Source organism: Pollicipes pollicipes, unplaced genomic scaffold (genome assembly GCF_011947565.3).
Source record: "Pollicipes pollicipes isolate AB1234 unplaced genomic scaffold, Ppol_2.1 Scaffold_6138;HRSCAF=7277_pilon_pilon_pilon, whole genome shotgun sequence".
NCBI lineage: Eukaryota > Metazoa > Arthropoda > Thecostraca > Pollicipedomorpha > Pollicipedidae > Pollicipes > Pollicipes pollicipes.
In genome coordinates this window covers 16,281,361-16,294,924 of record NW_023596818.1, presented here as the reverse complement: position 1 = coordinate 16,294,924, position 13,564 = coordinate 16,281,361, and the positions used below count along the sequence as shown (strand labels likewise).

At 60.9% G+C, this 13,564-nt stretch overlaps 1 protein-coding gene across 3 annotated transcripts in view; it reads right to left on the bottom strand.

The window, feature by feature from the left end:
- The window catches only part of LOC119105723 (protein spire homolog 1), a 100,425-nt gene that overhangs the window by 49,696 nt on the left and 37,165 nt on the right, over positions 1-13,564 (bottom strand). For 2 of the 3 annotated variants that reach the window (XM_037229202.1, XM_037229203.1), the window contains exon 4: positions 7,433-7,459. The exons of the other annotated variant lie outside the window; for it this stretch is intronic. In XM_037229202.1, the coding sequence (XP_037085097.1) occupies positions 7,433-7,459 (27 nt within the window). The remainder of the gene's footprint in view (positions 1-7,432; positions 7,460-13,564) is intronic. 3 annotated transcript variants of the gene reach the window in all.

The window sequence follows — 13,564 nt, the reverse complement described above, 5'->3', positions numbered from 1 at the left end:
TTTGCACTATGACTCGGTCCGGACTCCTGACTCGAGTCATGATCTATCTCGGGACATGTCTCCAATCCGGCGGTCAAACACAGTGGAACGTCACATGAAGCTCTGCGCAGCTCGATTGCCGTCTTCATCAGGATCGGGCCACCGGCGCCGAGTGCGCAGTTCTTAGAAGCAGACTTATAGCTGTTCAGCTCGACTCAGATGTATGGTCATCGGTGGCCTGGCGCGGGTAATGTTCCCCAGGCTTCAGGGCCTCAGCAGCTACGGAGCGTCAGCGCGCGCCTACTGCGGTCGAATCCCGCCCAGCTTCCGGGGCTGCGTGGATCGGTCGACACCCGACACGGCCGACGGCCAGAGCCTGAGGGCGCCGCCTTAACAGCTCCTCACGAGGCGCGCGGCGCTCCGCGCATGCGCACCAGCGCCCCTTTGCCCCGCCGCCGCTGTCTCTCCCGTTTATATATGGACGTGTTGTTCCGGCTGATATCTAAATTCCTGGGCCACAAACAGGCCGGGATTCGTTTTTTGTACGGCGACTGAGGCTCGCTCCATGCGTTGTTTGAATTCAGCGTCGCCTTTCAGCGGCCCGCCGCGTCCATAGAGAGGCCCACGCGGCGACGCGCCGGTCGGTTTGGTCCCGTGGTGGGCGCAGCGGTAATTTGGTCACGTCCGTTCCTGTGAGGTCTCGTTGAAGCTGGTCATCGTGAGCCAAGATAGGCGGTAATTGACTGCATTCATGCACGCCAAGGACGCTATAAAACGGTGTGCTCTCACCACCAGCGCGCGTTGACTGGTTAATTTGTTTGCGGCGGACCCACGCGCCTTTTTGTGCTGACCGGCGTTCCCCTATAATCTTAATGGCAGACCGGACCGCCTGCTAGAAACCGGGCGTTCTCTCCGCGCTCTCCCGGCGCCTGCGTGACAGTCACCGTCGGTGACACAGCGCTGGCGGCCGCGGCCGCGTCACGGCTCGAGAGGCCGGGAGGTGACGTTACGGGGCGGCCGGCCCGGTCGGCGGTCCGGGCGGGGCTCCTCTCAAGGGCGGACACCTGGCGACCTCGCCCCCGGCGGGATCAAAGCCGTCCGCCGCCAAAGGTGTCCGTGGCCGCTCAGAAGCGGACCGACTCCAACAGCGGGCTCCGACAGCGTCTCTGCATTCCGCGGCGCGCTCCAGTCCGGTGGTCGTTGAAGGGCTTCGGGTGCGAGTTCGGAGGGTGGACCTTGGAGAGGGAAGCCCAGCCAAGAACGCGTTGTGGGCTGACACAAGACACCGTTCGCTGCGAATCCACTAAAGCGGCGGCCGGTACATCCGCGCTGGAGCCGCGGCACAACGGAACCAGCGACTTCGTATACAACGCCTGAGCGTCGGCAAACATGTCAATTATGAGCGTCGCTTGTCACGCAAGCCATTGCACGAAACTGCGGCCAGCGACCAGACGGTGGTGCTTGGCCGTGAGTGGGACACCATGTGTTCACGCGACCCGAAACAACTATCCGCCCCCATGGCGAAAGCAATGATCTCCACCCGGGACAAAAATCCACGCGCCGCCGGGGGACACAAAACGCTGCACAGCGCATGAATAGAACTACGAGGCGGCCTGTTAACCGGCAGACGGATAGGAGAGGAAGCGAAAACACCCACAGAACATTACGCATCCATTAGCTCGATCTGGCCACGCCCGTCACATCCGCCAACTTGCTCTGGCAGTGCCCAGTCATGTCCGTCAACATAGCCTCCTGGCATGACACATTCCGACGAGGAAGGCGTCGAGACGCCCCCGCCCCGCGGCCCAAAACAGGGCCGCCGCGCCCGGGAGGCCTCCCCGGCCGGGCCACCCGGTGCGGTGCACACATTCCCGGGCCGGCGGGAAGCGTCCGACCGTCCGGCACCGCAGCCCCCACGCCCATGAGAGAAGCCCCACAAAAACCGTACAAATTAATGCGGGAATTCAGTGTCGAAACGGACGGGTGGCCGGGAAGGCCGCGGGCCGTTTGGTGGCTTTCTCGGCGCTGGAGCCGGCACGTGGTCGCGCGGCGCCTGGCGTCGACGCGTGGTCAGAAGCAGGGCGGCGCAGCAGGGGGGGGGGGGGGGGGGCAGAGGTGGCTAGTGTAGGTGTCACTCCCTCAAACTTTGCTGAGGCTGCAGTTGCTTTAACTGAGGGTTTTGTAGCTGCACGCATCTTACCGAAATTCAGATCAAGGAGGGGTCGGGTCCGCATAACTGAACTAGGGGCACTAGACTCTTCGCTTCATCAAGAGGCTCGTTGTCTGGATTGTTGATCAACATTCCCTCTTCGGCATTGTTGATTGTCAATATTTATTCACATGGATATTAATACGTAGAATGCAGTTGTAAAGAAGGTACGTGCCTTTGGTTCCCCATCCCTTGAATACGACACTGCCCAGGCCCCCTCCCCCCCCCCCCCCGCCCCCAACCCCTATCAAGAAGTCCCACTTTGTCCTAGGACTCCCTCAAAAGTCCGCCCCTGTACTCATATCTGTGCTGCCATCCCTCATTGAAAGAAACGTGGACACGTGCATGACACGTGGCCGCTAAGCATCGGGCTCCGGGTCGCCCCTGACACAAGCAGCCAGCCAGCCAGCCAGCCAGCTCTGAGGCCTGGCGCACCTGCGGCGGATCGAAGCGTGACCGAGAATGCTCCCGACGGGTTCGGAGGATTGCTGTTGCGTGTCGCCGGTGATGGGTTCCACGTGTTGCCGTCATGGGTCGCACGGTGCCTGAGAACGGTCCCACGCGGCCAATGTCACCAGTTCAACGGGTCAACGAGGACGGGTCTCGGGTTCGGCCGGCTGGTGTGGCGTCAGTGAGGACGCTGATAGCCAGGCTCAGGTGGCACCGCTCTGATGCGCACCTCAATGGCACTGCATCACGGATTCAATCCACGCGGCTTCGGCGCTCGAAGATTCAAAAGACAGCCGCTCCAGGGGTCGCCCGCCACGCCTGGATGGACACAGACATCACGGCTGGACGGGCCCCATGATTGCACCTGCATGGGGCATGCTCTGGGTGCCGTCAGCGAAGGTCAAATTTGGACACGACGTGGTTTGCCGGCAGGTGGCCACCGCACGCCCTGCGGCGACTGAAAGCCCGCAGCGCTGAATCCCACGAAAACCCACGATCCCGTTACGTGTCTGTTACAATTATTACGACCGCATGAATCCGATCAGCGTGCCCGGAGCGATTCAACTATCTAACTGGTTGCGTCATTACGTTGAACCGCCGCGGCTGACGGAGCGCGGTTTCCGCCCGACCGACTCGGAATCCTCCGGACACCGAAGCCCCCCGCGCCGGCTGGGGTCCGGTCCAGATGCAGGGTTTCCATCCGTCGGACCGGCCGGACCAGACCGGACCGGTCCGCTCGGAATCCCGGACCACCGGGCGCGGACCGGCGCAGGGACGAGCGGACCCGTCCTACCGGGCGACATTCTCGCCCATCAGCCGGACGACACACAAAAACCGGGCTTCCGCATCCAGCGAGGGCGCCGGACCGGCCGGGAGCTGATGGACCGATGGCAGCGGCGGCGTGGCTGCTGATGGCGGCTTCCCGCTTCCCGCCGTCAGCTCTGCTCATCCGGCCTCGGCCTTCGAGTTTCCGGATCGGGGCGATAGAATCTGCCAGACCGGAGAGGGCTCTGTAGGGCTGTTGCGCTGTGGTTGATCAATCAGCGTTGGCCCTTTGGGCAGACGTTCGTGTGGAGAGCTGCGCTGTAGTTCCGGCTGCACCTGTGCATGGACAGGCTTAGCGTATGGACATCGTATCTTGAACATACGCACAGACCTGGGTCCTCCTCTGCTCGTGAAGCAGGCGGGTCCGGAAGAAGACCGACCGCTCGACACCTATCACCCACCAGTGCTTCTGAAGTCAGATAACGGACCTTGGGACCCGTCTGGGGACGACCGGCCGCAAGAGGTCTGCGACGGGTCAGTTGGGTGCCGCGGCGCTTCCGCCGCCGGTATGTGACACCGTCCCGGCAACCGAAGGCGAGACGAAAAAAAGAAAACGAAAAAACGACAGGCTTCGCTGCCTAGAATCGCGACGACCTGTTGGCAGGAGTCCGACCGGTCCAGCCCGGTCACTCACCGCCAGCGCAGACGTGTGGGCACCAGCGCACATGCAGCCCCGCCCAATGCCCCGGCCTGTCCGGTATGGGACGCTCCACCGCCGCCGGTGGGGCGACGGTCGCCCGTGCAGCGGCGCCTCACGAGCCCGCCGCAGCTGAGACGAGCAGCGCGATACGGATCTCTCCCGGCGGCGTCCCAGATCCAGAAGCGGCCCGTGGTGGGGGCGCCGGCCTGGACGAGGAAGCGCGAGCAAACAGCGGCCGGACGGCGGCCGAGGCGGGCCGCTGCCCGTCTGGGCGCCGCCCGGATGTGCGGAGACGCGCACCGGCCTGTGGTGTGTTTGTGTTTGGGCAGGTGATTGTGTTTGCTGATACTTGAGTCGGGCCAAAACAATGTCACACTTCGGTACACTCTGAGCGCAGACGCCAGGCGGGCCGTGCAGCTTTATGCTATGCAGATTTTGCATGGGTAACTTGCGACCCCAAGGCTTCGTGGCACATGCTGCCCGAAGGGACACCCGTGTGGAAACCCAGCGCCAAAAACCGGGACCGGAAAGCTTATCGACGTTTGTCACGACAGAAGCCTGAGTGAGCGCAACGATCGGGCTCGCATGGGCTCACTGTAGACTGGCTGGGCCGTTCTCACCCGTCGTCCGCATGGTACCCCGGGGTATCCGAGGTGAGGTCGGACTCGAGTCGGACCGGCGTCGGGCCGTCATCAACCGTCACCCGAGCAGCACCCAGTAGTATCAGAGGCCGAGTCCGGCTCGGGTCGGGCCGGCGTTGGGCGGGGCCCGGCCGCCGGCGACACTGATGGATGTGCGTGTTGACCCGACGGCCGGCCGGCTGAATATTCAGCGTCCCGGCCACCCTTTCAGGTGCCATTGTCCGCTTCAGTCGGCGCCGACAGCTGACAACAGGCGCTGACAAGCCGCGCGGAACAGCCGCTCGGCTGGGAGGGCCCCGCCCCGCGGCCAGCGGCGTCGCCGGCCGGCGCGCGCGACCAGACGGAACCCGGCGCTCGGTCGGCTCGAGGACAGGCGCTGGTCCGCCTCGCGCCGCTGGCCCAGAGGCTGACCCCCAGGGGACTGCTGGGCCGTCCCTACCGACCAGTCCCTGATCTGGCACTGGCTGCTGGACCACCTCAGGGCGATCCGTACCCTACAGTGGCAGCTGGGAAGCCCTTGAAAGCCAATGCTGGAAGACACTCTCAGCCCATTTGCTGCGAGACGGTGACAGATTGGCAGCTTAGACGTTGATTGCAAGAGCTCCTAACGATCGGGCTAATTCGTCGCGGTACTTTTCCCAGAGACGGACGTTTCCCTCGGCGTCTGCTGTTAGCCGAGTTTGGCACAAGCCGTCTGACTGATCGGTTGCTTGCTTTCTCGCTTTTCTTGCCATGAACCCGCAGATGTCCTCCAACACGCTAGTTTACATCACACCAAGGAAAACTGGTCGAGAAAGGAGATAGGTTACGGACAAGAGCAGGGCGGGAAAGAGAGAAGGGCGAGAGAGATGGAGAGAGAGAGAGAGAGAGAGAGAGAGAGAGAGAGAGAGAGAGAGAGAGAGAGAGAGAGAGAGAGAGAGAGAGAGAGAGAGAGAGAGAGAGAGAGAGAGAGAGGAGAGAGAGAGAGAGAGAGAGAGAGAGAGAGAGAGAGGAGAGAGAGAGAGAAGAGAGAGAGAGAGAGAGAGAGAGAGAGAGAGAGAGAGAGAGAGAGAGAGAGAGAGAGAGAGAGAGAGAGAGAGAGAGAGAGAGAGAGAGAGAAGAGGAGAGAGAGAGAGAGAGAGAGAGAGAGAGAGAGAGAGAGGAGAGAGAGAGAGAGAGAGAGGAGAGAGAGAGAGAGAGAGAGAGAGAGAGAGAGAGAGAGAGAGAGAGAGAGAGAGAGAGAGAGAGAGAGAGAAGAGAGAGAGAGAGAGAGAGAGAGAGAGAGAGAGAGAGAGAGAGAGAGAGAGAGAGAGAGAGAGAGAGAGAGAGAGAGAGAGAGAGAGAGAGGAGAGAGAGAGAGAGAGAGAGAGAGAGAGAGGAGAGAGAGAGAGAGAGAGAGAAGAGAGAGAGAGAGAGAGAGAGAAGAGAGAGAGAGAGAGAGAGAGAGAGAGAGAGAGAGAGAGAGAGAGAGAGAGAGAGAGACAGGGAGAGAGAGAAGAAAGATAGGCCGACGTGAGAGGGTTGCCACAGTTGTTACAGTTGTTACTGTAGTCGTGAGCCGTTTCTGATGTTTATCGCCGCGATGGTGGTGGACTTTACCTCGGGCGCTGATGCCATCAGCGGCGGTACCTCGCGAGGCAGGGCCCAGGAAAGCTGAACAGCTAGCCGGAGGGCCTAACACTTGCGAGGGCCTGGTAACGCCTCCGGAGCGAGAGAGCGAACCCCTAACAGTTCGACGCCACAACACGCGCCCGCGCCGACGGCAGGGGCACGCGGCTCCGAGTCCACGAGTGCTGACGGGTGCCATCTTGAATTCTGACAGCCTAGTGCGTGCGGCTTCGCAAATGCATACAAAACAGGGCACTTGGGGCGGTGACAAAGCAGTTCCTGCGCTGAGCGTCGCCCGTCACCTCTCGCGCTGCCGTGCCCGCCGTCCGCGCTCTTCAGCATGATGCCGGCTCCGCCGCCCCGGGGCTCGGTTTCCCCTGCAATGACGGTTCGCTCCGCTCCGGTCCCCCGGCGCCGGCGGTAGGGAAAGGCCCGGCGCCGCGCGGCCGCGCCGCGGCCCCGGCGCCGGCGTCACCGGACCGGTCTCGTCCGCGCGCGACACAAACACCCGACGATGAATGCGGCGGCGGCGAGGCGTTAGCGAGCCGCGCGCGCCGCCGCCGGCCGAGGTCAACGAGGCGGGTCGGCCGGCGGCGGTGACCTGGGGTCAGGCGACACCGGCCCTGATTGGTGGCCACTTGAGGTGTGAGGACGATTCTCGCCGATTGCGCTGTATCGTCGTGATGGACGATCGATGTCGATGAAAGAAGTCTGAGCAGGGAAAGCGCGCAGGGTCATCCCGTTGCTGTCACCCGACGGACCAGGGCGAGAGGCGTGCGCCACACTAGTCATGCGCGCCAGGCTGCGCACGACGGCGGGTGCTGATGGCCCCACGAGGCCAACCAAAGGGCCTGTTCGCTTTCTGATCGATCGGCAGGCAACGTGCTTGGAGGCCGAACTCGCACGTCAAGATCTCATCACAGCAGCACACATATATGTAATCCACTGAAACTGGGGACTTGATCTCCTTGGATTTCAACTAACAGATAACAGAGGAACGTAGTAAACACACATGCAACACAATAAAGAAATGATGGTAAGTCCATGCCACCTGTTGCACCGGAAAATGCAGCACATCAACAGACTCAAGCAATAACTTACATGACAAGCTTCTCCGAAATGGGCGTCCTGAGAAGAAAAGTTGCGTTCAATAGTCAATGGACACACTTCCTAGCTTCCATTGTCAAAAATCTGCCTGCAAAATTCTCGCATTTATGTACGCAAATGCATGATGTTTGTGTTCGGCAGAAAACGTTCGGTAGGTGCAGACTTAGCCTGTAATTTTGGCACACGTCCGGGTCGTATCTCAAACTAGAGTGGATGCACCGATGTCCGCGACAAATGTTCTTCCTTTCTCAATTTGACAGCCATATACACCGAGCCCTGCACTCTAGCTATTGATACGCACTTGAATGTCCGCGGCGAGGATTCTGATCGTTATGATTTTGTATGCCTGAACACCACTGCCGGCTACCAATAGCACACCCACACGCTTTTGTCACCGCCCATCCTTAAGGGAGGGTAGGGGCTACCCCATAGGTTGACAAAGTCTTCAGGTGCTATTTAAAGCGTGCGATAAGTTTGTAAAATATTCAGGAACCTTTGGCCTTTATCTTGGAGCATGTACTAATAAAGATGTGACACTTGCAAGCAGGTTACCGACAATTCAAACGGTAACGGTAAAAATGGCAAATGTTATGCGGCCACACTGCACATGGAGAGCTTCAACGCAGGCACCTCTGTCACCGCACGGAAGGCAGGTGGCGGACCTGGAAAACCGAGGCGGTTCCACTGGTCGGTCACTCAGCCAAGCTACTCAGAGTTACTCTGGATATGACCTCCGTGATGGCTTCTATTGGGTTAGCTGTTGCATGGTAGCCATAGGGTAGGACGATCGACTCCATCATTGACCGTGAGCAACGCAACCTTCCGGATCACATGACGCGAACGCCGCACGACAGCTGCTTACCGTCCGTACTCTAGATGCAGCGCTGGTTACAAAGTGTTAGGGCGAGCCTTGGACGAAACCGCCCAGTAAATCTCCCTTAATGAACTTAAAAGCAGTCCTCAAGCGTTACAAATTACATTGGAGCTCGTTACCAGAACAGGTCGGGCCGAATGCCACAGATGTTAATCATGTGCGATAAGTGGATTATGAACTGCGCTCCCAATCGTGACCAAAAAACCGGCGACGATTAATTACCTGTCCGTTCACAAATCACCGCTCGCAGCAAGTCCCCACCTGCTGCGAGCAAGTCACGAGTCTGCCGGAGTCCTCCAGTCCATGTCACGAGGACCACATCCCGAGAAAGTACCCATCTCCATCCGAATCCGGCCATGGCTTTTCTGGAGCAAGCGGGCGCGGCAGTTCGAGCCTTAACGTCCAAATAAACACCTAACTAGGTTAGATCGCTGCACGATCTGACGCCGCACAATGCGCCGGGCCGCGGCCGCCGCTCACAAGGCCGGGACAATGGGGACGTCCCGAGAGGAAGAGCGGCGGGGCGCCGGGGCGGACCCAATCGATGACCGTCGCGGAAACCCGCCTCCCCGGCCGCCCTCGATACAGCGTCGGCGCTCGCCTCCCGCCGCGTGGGGGCTTCTCTCCACGCGACGGCGAAGTCGTGGAAGAGATGTCGTTGGGAGGCTCGTGGTGGACTGGACAGCGTTCCACGGTGTCGGCGGGGTGGACAGCGCCCCCACGGCGCCGCAGAATCGGCGCCGGGTCATTTTTCAGCGTTTCTCGCGCTGTGGAGCTTTCGATTTCTCACTTCCGCGGCTTTTTCTCCGAGGACGACGCTCATCCGAGTTTGAGACGGTGACGGCGACACCGCTCCGAGGTACGGACGACGGGATATGGGACTGAACGGTCCAAGTTGTCGCAATCTTTGGAAAGGCTCGGTATTGAACGCAAAATGGCCCCGATGCCGGTGCGCCCTAAAACACCACATCAACACCAGGGTGTCACCTCGCCGCCACTATACCGGGGTCCGGCCCTTCCACCGGGGATTTGACGGCAAATTATCCTGCGTGATCTCGACCCCGCTTTACCGGGGTTTCAGCAGCAACTGCACCGTGACCTACCCCCTTTCCCCGCCCCACCGCCGCCCTTCCCCTCAGTGGTCCGGAGCCGCGCACAAGTGATCCGCCCCGCCGCTGGCGCCGGGTCAGCCGCCGTGACCCGGCGCTGACCGCCGCCAGCGGCGGCGGCCAGTCGCCAACCGGGTAAACAGGATCAGCTGCGGGGCGGTGACCGGGGGCCGCCACCCTAATGACGCCACTAACACACATCCAGCCGGGCGCGGAGAAAGCGCGCGCCGCCGCCGCCGCCACGGCAGCCCTTGCCGCGCGTGTGCGTGCTCGTGTTTGGCCCGCGCCACTAAACGGGGTCAGCCGGCGCGCCGACAACAAGATGCGGCGTGTCGCGACGCGGCGCGATCGCCGCCATCGCCGCGCAGCTGGTGTTGTGCGGTACTGGCTGCTCGGCGGCCGCCGCCGCGCCGCCGCAGGCCGGAGATGACCGACCGGCGGGGGGAGCGAGGCGGTCCGGTGCGGGCGCGAACAGGTGTGAGGCGGGTCAGTAGGTCTGCGGGAGATGAGCGGAAGGGGGAGGGGGGGGGGGGAGGGCCGGCCGATCGGTCGCACAGCTGGGGAACGCCAGCCAAATGGCAGCGATGCAGGAGGGAACAGCCGCGGCAGTTGTGAGGCATTCATGGCCAGTGCCATGCCGGTTTTCGCTGTTCCTATCTCGAGCATTTTTCAATGGGAGAACGGGGAATAAGCCCAAGTGATGACGGAGAGGAACAACACCGCAGGCCACCAGGTGGAGTTCAGTCGAGGACTCAGCTGGGCCTCTTATCTACCACGATCACTTATACAATGCCGTGGCATCAACGCCCTCAAACTGCAGAACAGGGCCAAGACGCTTTCGTGGATATGACGCCCTCAGCGCTTTGCCACGACGATCATTCACTAAGCGTTAAAAAGACAGAACACGGAAGGAGTCTTGCCGCGCGAAACATCGGAGAAGCTTCTGTGAGACGGAACGGCCTGGAATTCCTGAATAATGCGCGTCCCCAGGTGCACTCCTAACGAGCGGAACATCGCTCGACCGGCTGTGAAGCGGAAAGGCCGGGACGTCTGGAGACCCTGACGCGGACCATCGTCAGGTGAGACGAGGGACCTCGATACGGAGTTATCGACAGCGCCGCGGAAAACCGCGCGTGGCCCGATGCCTCGTATGTCGAGGCGGTCGTCGATCCAGGCACGTCATACAGCAGTGTCAGCTGGGTGTGACGTCACACAGCAGTGTCAGCTGGGTGAGAGGATCTCAAAACCGATGAGGAGATTAAAAAAATAAGCCAAATAAAACAAGGTGCCGCGCTTCGAATGGGCGGATGTGGCACAGGATGTCGAGGATGCCGACCGTGTGCCAAGATTCTCCTCCCGAGGCACGGTCACTGTCACCGGCTGAGTTGACTCCTAAAGTAAGGGGAACGGAGAGGAAGGATCGGTCCTTCAGTAAGGGGAACGGAGAGGAGGAATCAGTCCTGACGTAAGGGGAACGGAGAGGAAGGATCAGTCGTAAAGCAAGGGGAACAGAGAGGAAGAATCAGTCCTAAAGTAAGGGGAACGGAGAGGGGGAAGACAATCTGTAAAGAGACAAAGACAATCTTCGGAAGCGGCATGTCACCACCGTAGCCGCAAGCATGCCGTACCACGCAATGTCTCCTGCCATGACGCATTTTTATATCTGGCGACATCAAACATTCTTAGTCTCCAACGGTAGGTGGGCCAGCATCGTCCTTGTCGCTCTAAGCTGGTGGCTTCAAACGAAGTTTGGAGTTTACCATGAAACCGAGCGTAAGTCGCGCGGTCGGCAGCGCAGAAAGATCGTTATCTATATACTCGGGTTCTTCCGCGGCGCGCAAGACGCCAGGCGTGTGCTGTGTGTCGCCATGTCATCGAGAGTCTCGCTAGGACCGGTAGCATCTTGTAACCAACCGTTTCACTTCACCGTCGGCGCTGAAAGCGACGCCAAAAACTGGACCTAATCAACACCCACGTCCCATTTACGCCCGGCTCACGTGCGACAGATTACACCTCTGGAATGTCTCCGCGGGCAGCCCTTCCGCGTCATTACCCCGTCTTCAGGCTTGGGTACGCTCTGCGCCGCCGCAGTGGAGCGCGCGTCTTCATGGCGGCAGGGGCGGAGCCGGCAGGTCACCGACCAGCATTCGTCCCGCTGCCGGCGACGGACAGGCCCGTGCTGTCCGCCGGGCGCAGGTCCGAGCCACACGCCGGCGCGAACGGCGCGGACGGGTGCGGTCGGCCACGGCCGAACCCGGGCGCAGCGGGTCCCTGGCGGGCGCATGCCGGTCACAGGTGCGCAGAGCGGACCGCGCGGCCGGCCGGAGAGGCTCGCATCCCATTAACCCGACCGACCGAGGGGCGAGCTCCCTCCTCCCAGCCGGCGGTCGGTCAGTCCGCCAGGGTAATGGCATAATGGCGAGATTAATTGGTGGGCGGCTGCGGCCTCCGGGACGAGGATCCGGGCTCCGAGCTACGGAATTCGTGCTCCAGACCAGTGGATCCAACCTCCTTGCCGGAGGATCCAGACTCCGAGCCAGCGGACCCAGCCTCCGTGAAGGAGAATTCAACTTCCGTGTCGAGGATTCAGGCTCCGGGCAACGGGGTTCAGCCTCTGGACCAGAGCATGCAGACCCAGGGGTTCAGCCTCTGGACCAGAGCATGCAGACCCAGGGATTCAGCCTCTGGACCAGAGCATGCAGACCCAGGGATTCAGCCTCTGGACCAGAGCATCCAGACCACGGGATGGAGGAGCTCAAGTCAGCTCGAGGCTGAGCGGCGGAGACTCGAGCTTCACCTTCCGGAATCCCAGATGCGAACCTAAGCGTAGGGGAAGCGTAGGAGGCGGTGGCGGTGGCGGTGGCGGTGGCGGTGGCGGTGGCGGCGGTGGCGGTGGCGGCGGGCGTGGCGACGCTCCTCTCATTTGTGAACGCACTACAGCGCCGGCTCCGCCGTGCCGTCCATTGCCTCAGCGGCGGTGCCACTCGTCGCATCCTGCCGAGATGTGGACAGGCCTGCGGTGGTTGGGTGCCGCCGGCGGGCCGCGGCTGTCCGGCGCCTGACCGCCGCTGCCCATCGGTACTTTCATCGGCCTCGGCCGCGTGCGTCGGGCGACCGAACGCACCGCTGCTGCTGCCGCCTAAATCTCTGGAGAGGCGGGGCCGGTGGATAAAGAGCGGCCAGCCGGACAAGGCCGGCTTTCAGGACCCCGCTCACAACCGGCTGTTCACAACAGGCCGATCCGCTCGCCGGCGGGTGGGATCTGAAGGGCGAACGCCCGGACAGTGGAGCACTCCGGTAATCCTGTCTGCGCGCGCGGTGCGCACACGCACACTGGCGGCACGATGGGAGACGCCGGCGGGTCTGCAGTACGACTTCCAGGTTAGCCCAAACGACCGTGATGGAAGTGTAAAACCGTCATATCGACGATGTGATATCAAACAGGCTGCCCAAGGGCGTGGTTTCGCAAAATAGGCTGGCACTTACAGGGGTAAATAGCTACCCCAACCTAAATAGCTACCCTACCCCAAATGCACCAAAAAAGAGGAGACGTGAAGGGGTGGAGAGAGACGTTGAAATGCGCTGACTGTTGGTAATGTTCGTTGGAAGCCGTTTGGAAGCTGATGCCAAAAGCTACTCACGACCCATCTGTTACGAGACGATGAAGGATTGCCGACTGAGACGCCCGACTACAAGAGATCGGAACGATCAGGCCAGTTTACCGTGTTTTTTTCATCAGAGACGGACGCTGACCTCATCCTTGAATAAAATAGTTGCAAAGTAGCCAGGGACTTCCTGCGAGGTAGCAGTATTGTTTGACATGTCAACAAGTAAGTCAAACTGCTGGCAGGCTTTGATCCGGCGCCAGGTCTTAGCAGAGTTTTGGTATCAAGTTCGGCACAAGCCGTCTGACTGACTGCATGAGGGCTGCTCTATTTCCCGCCTCTCTTGCCATGAACCCATAGATACCCAGCACGCTAGTTCATATCGCCAAAGGAAAACTGCGGTCGGGAAAGAGACGGGTGAAGGGCAGGGATAGGGCGGGAAAGAGAGAGGGGAGGGAGGGAGAGAGAGAGAGAGAGAGAGAGAGAGAGAGAGAGAGAGAGAGAGAGAGAGAGAGAGAGAGAGAGAGAGAGAGAGAGA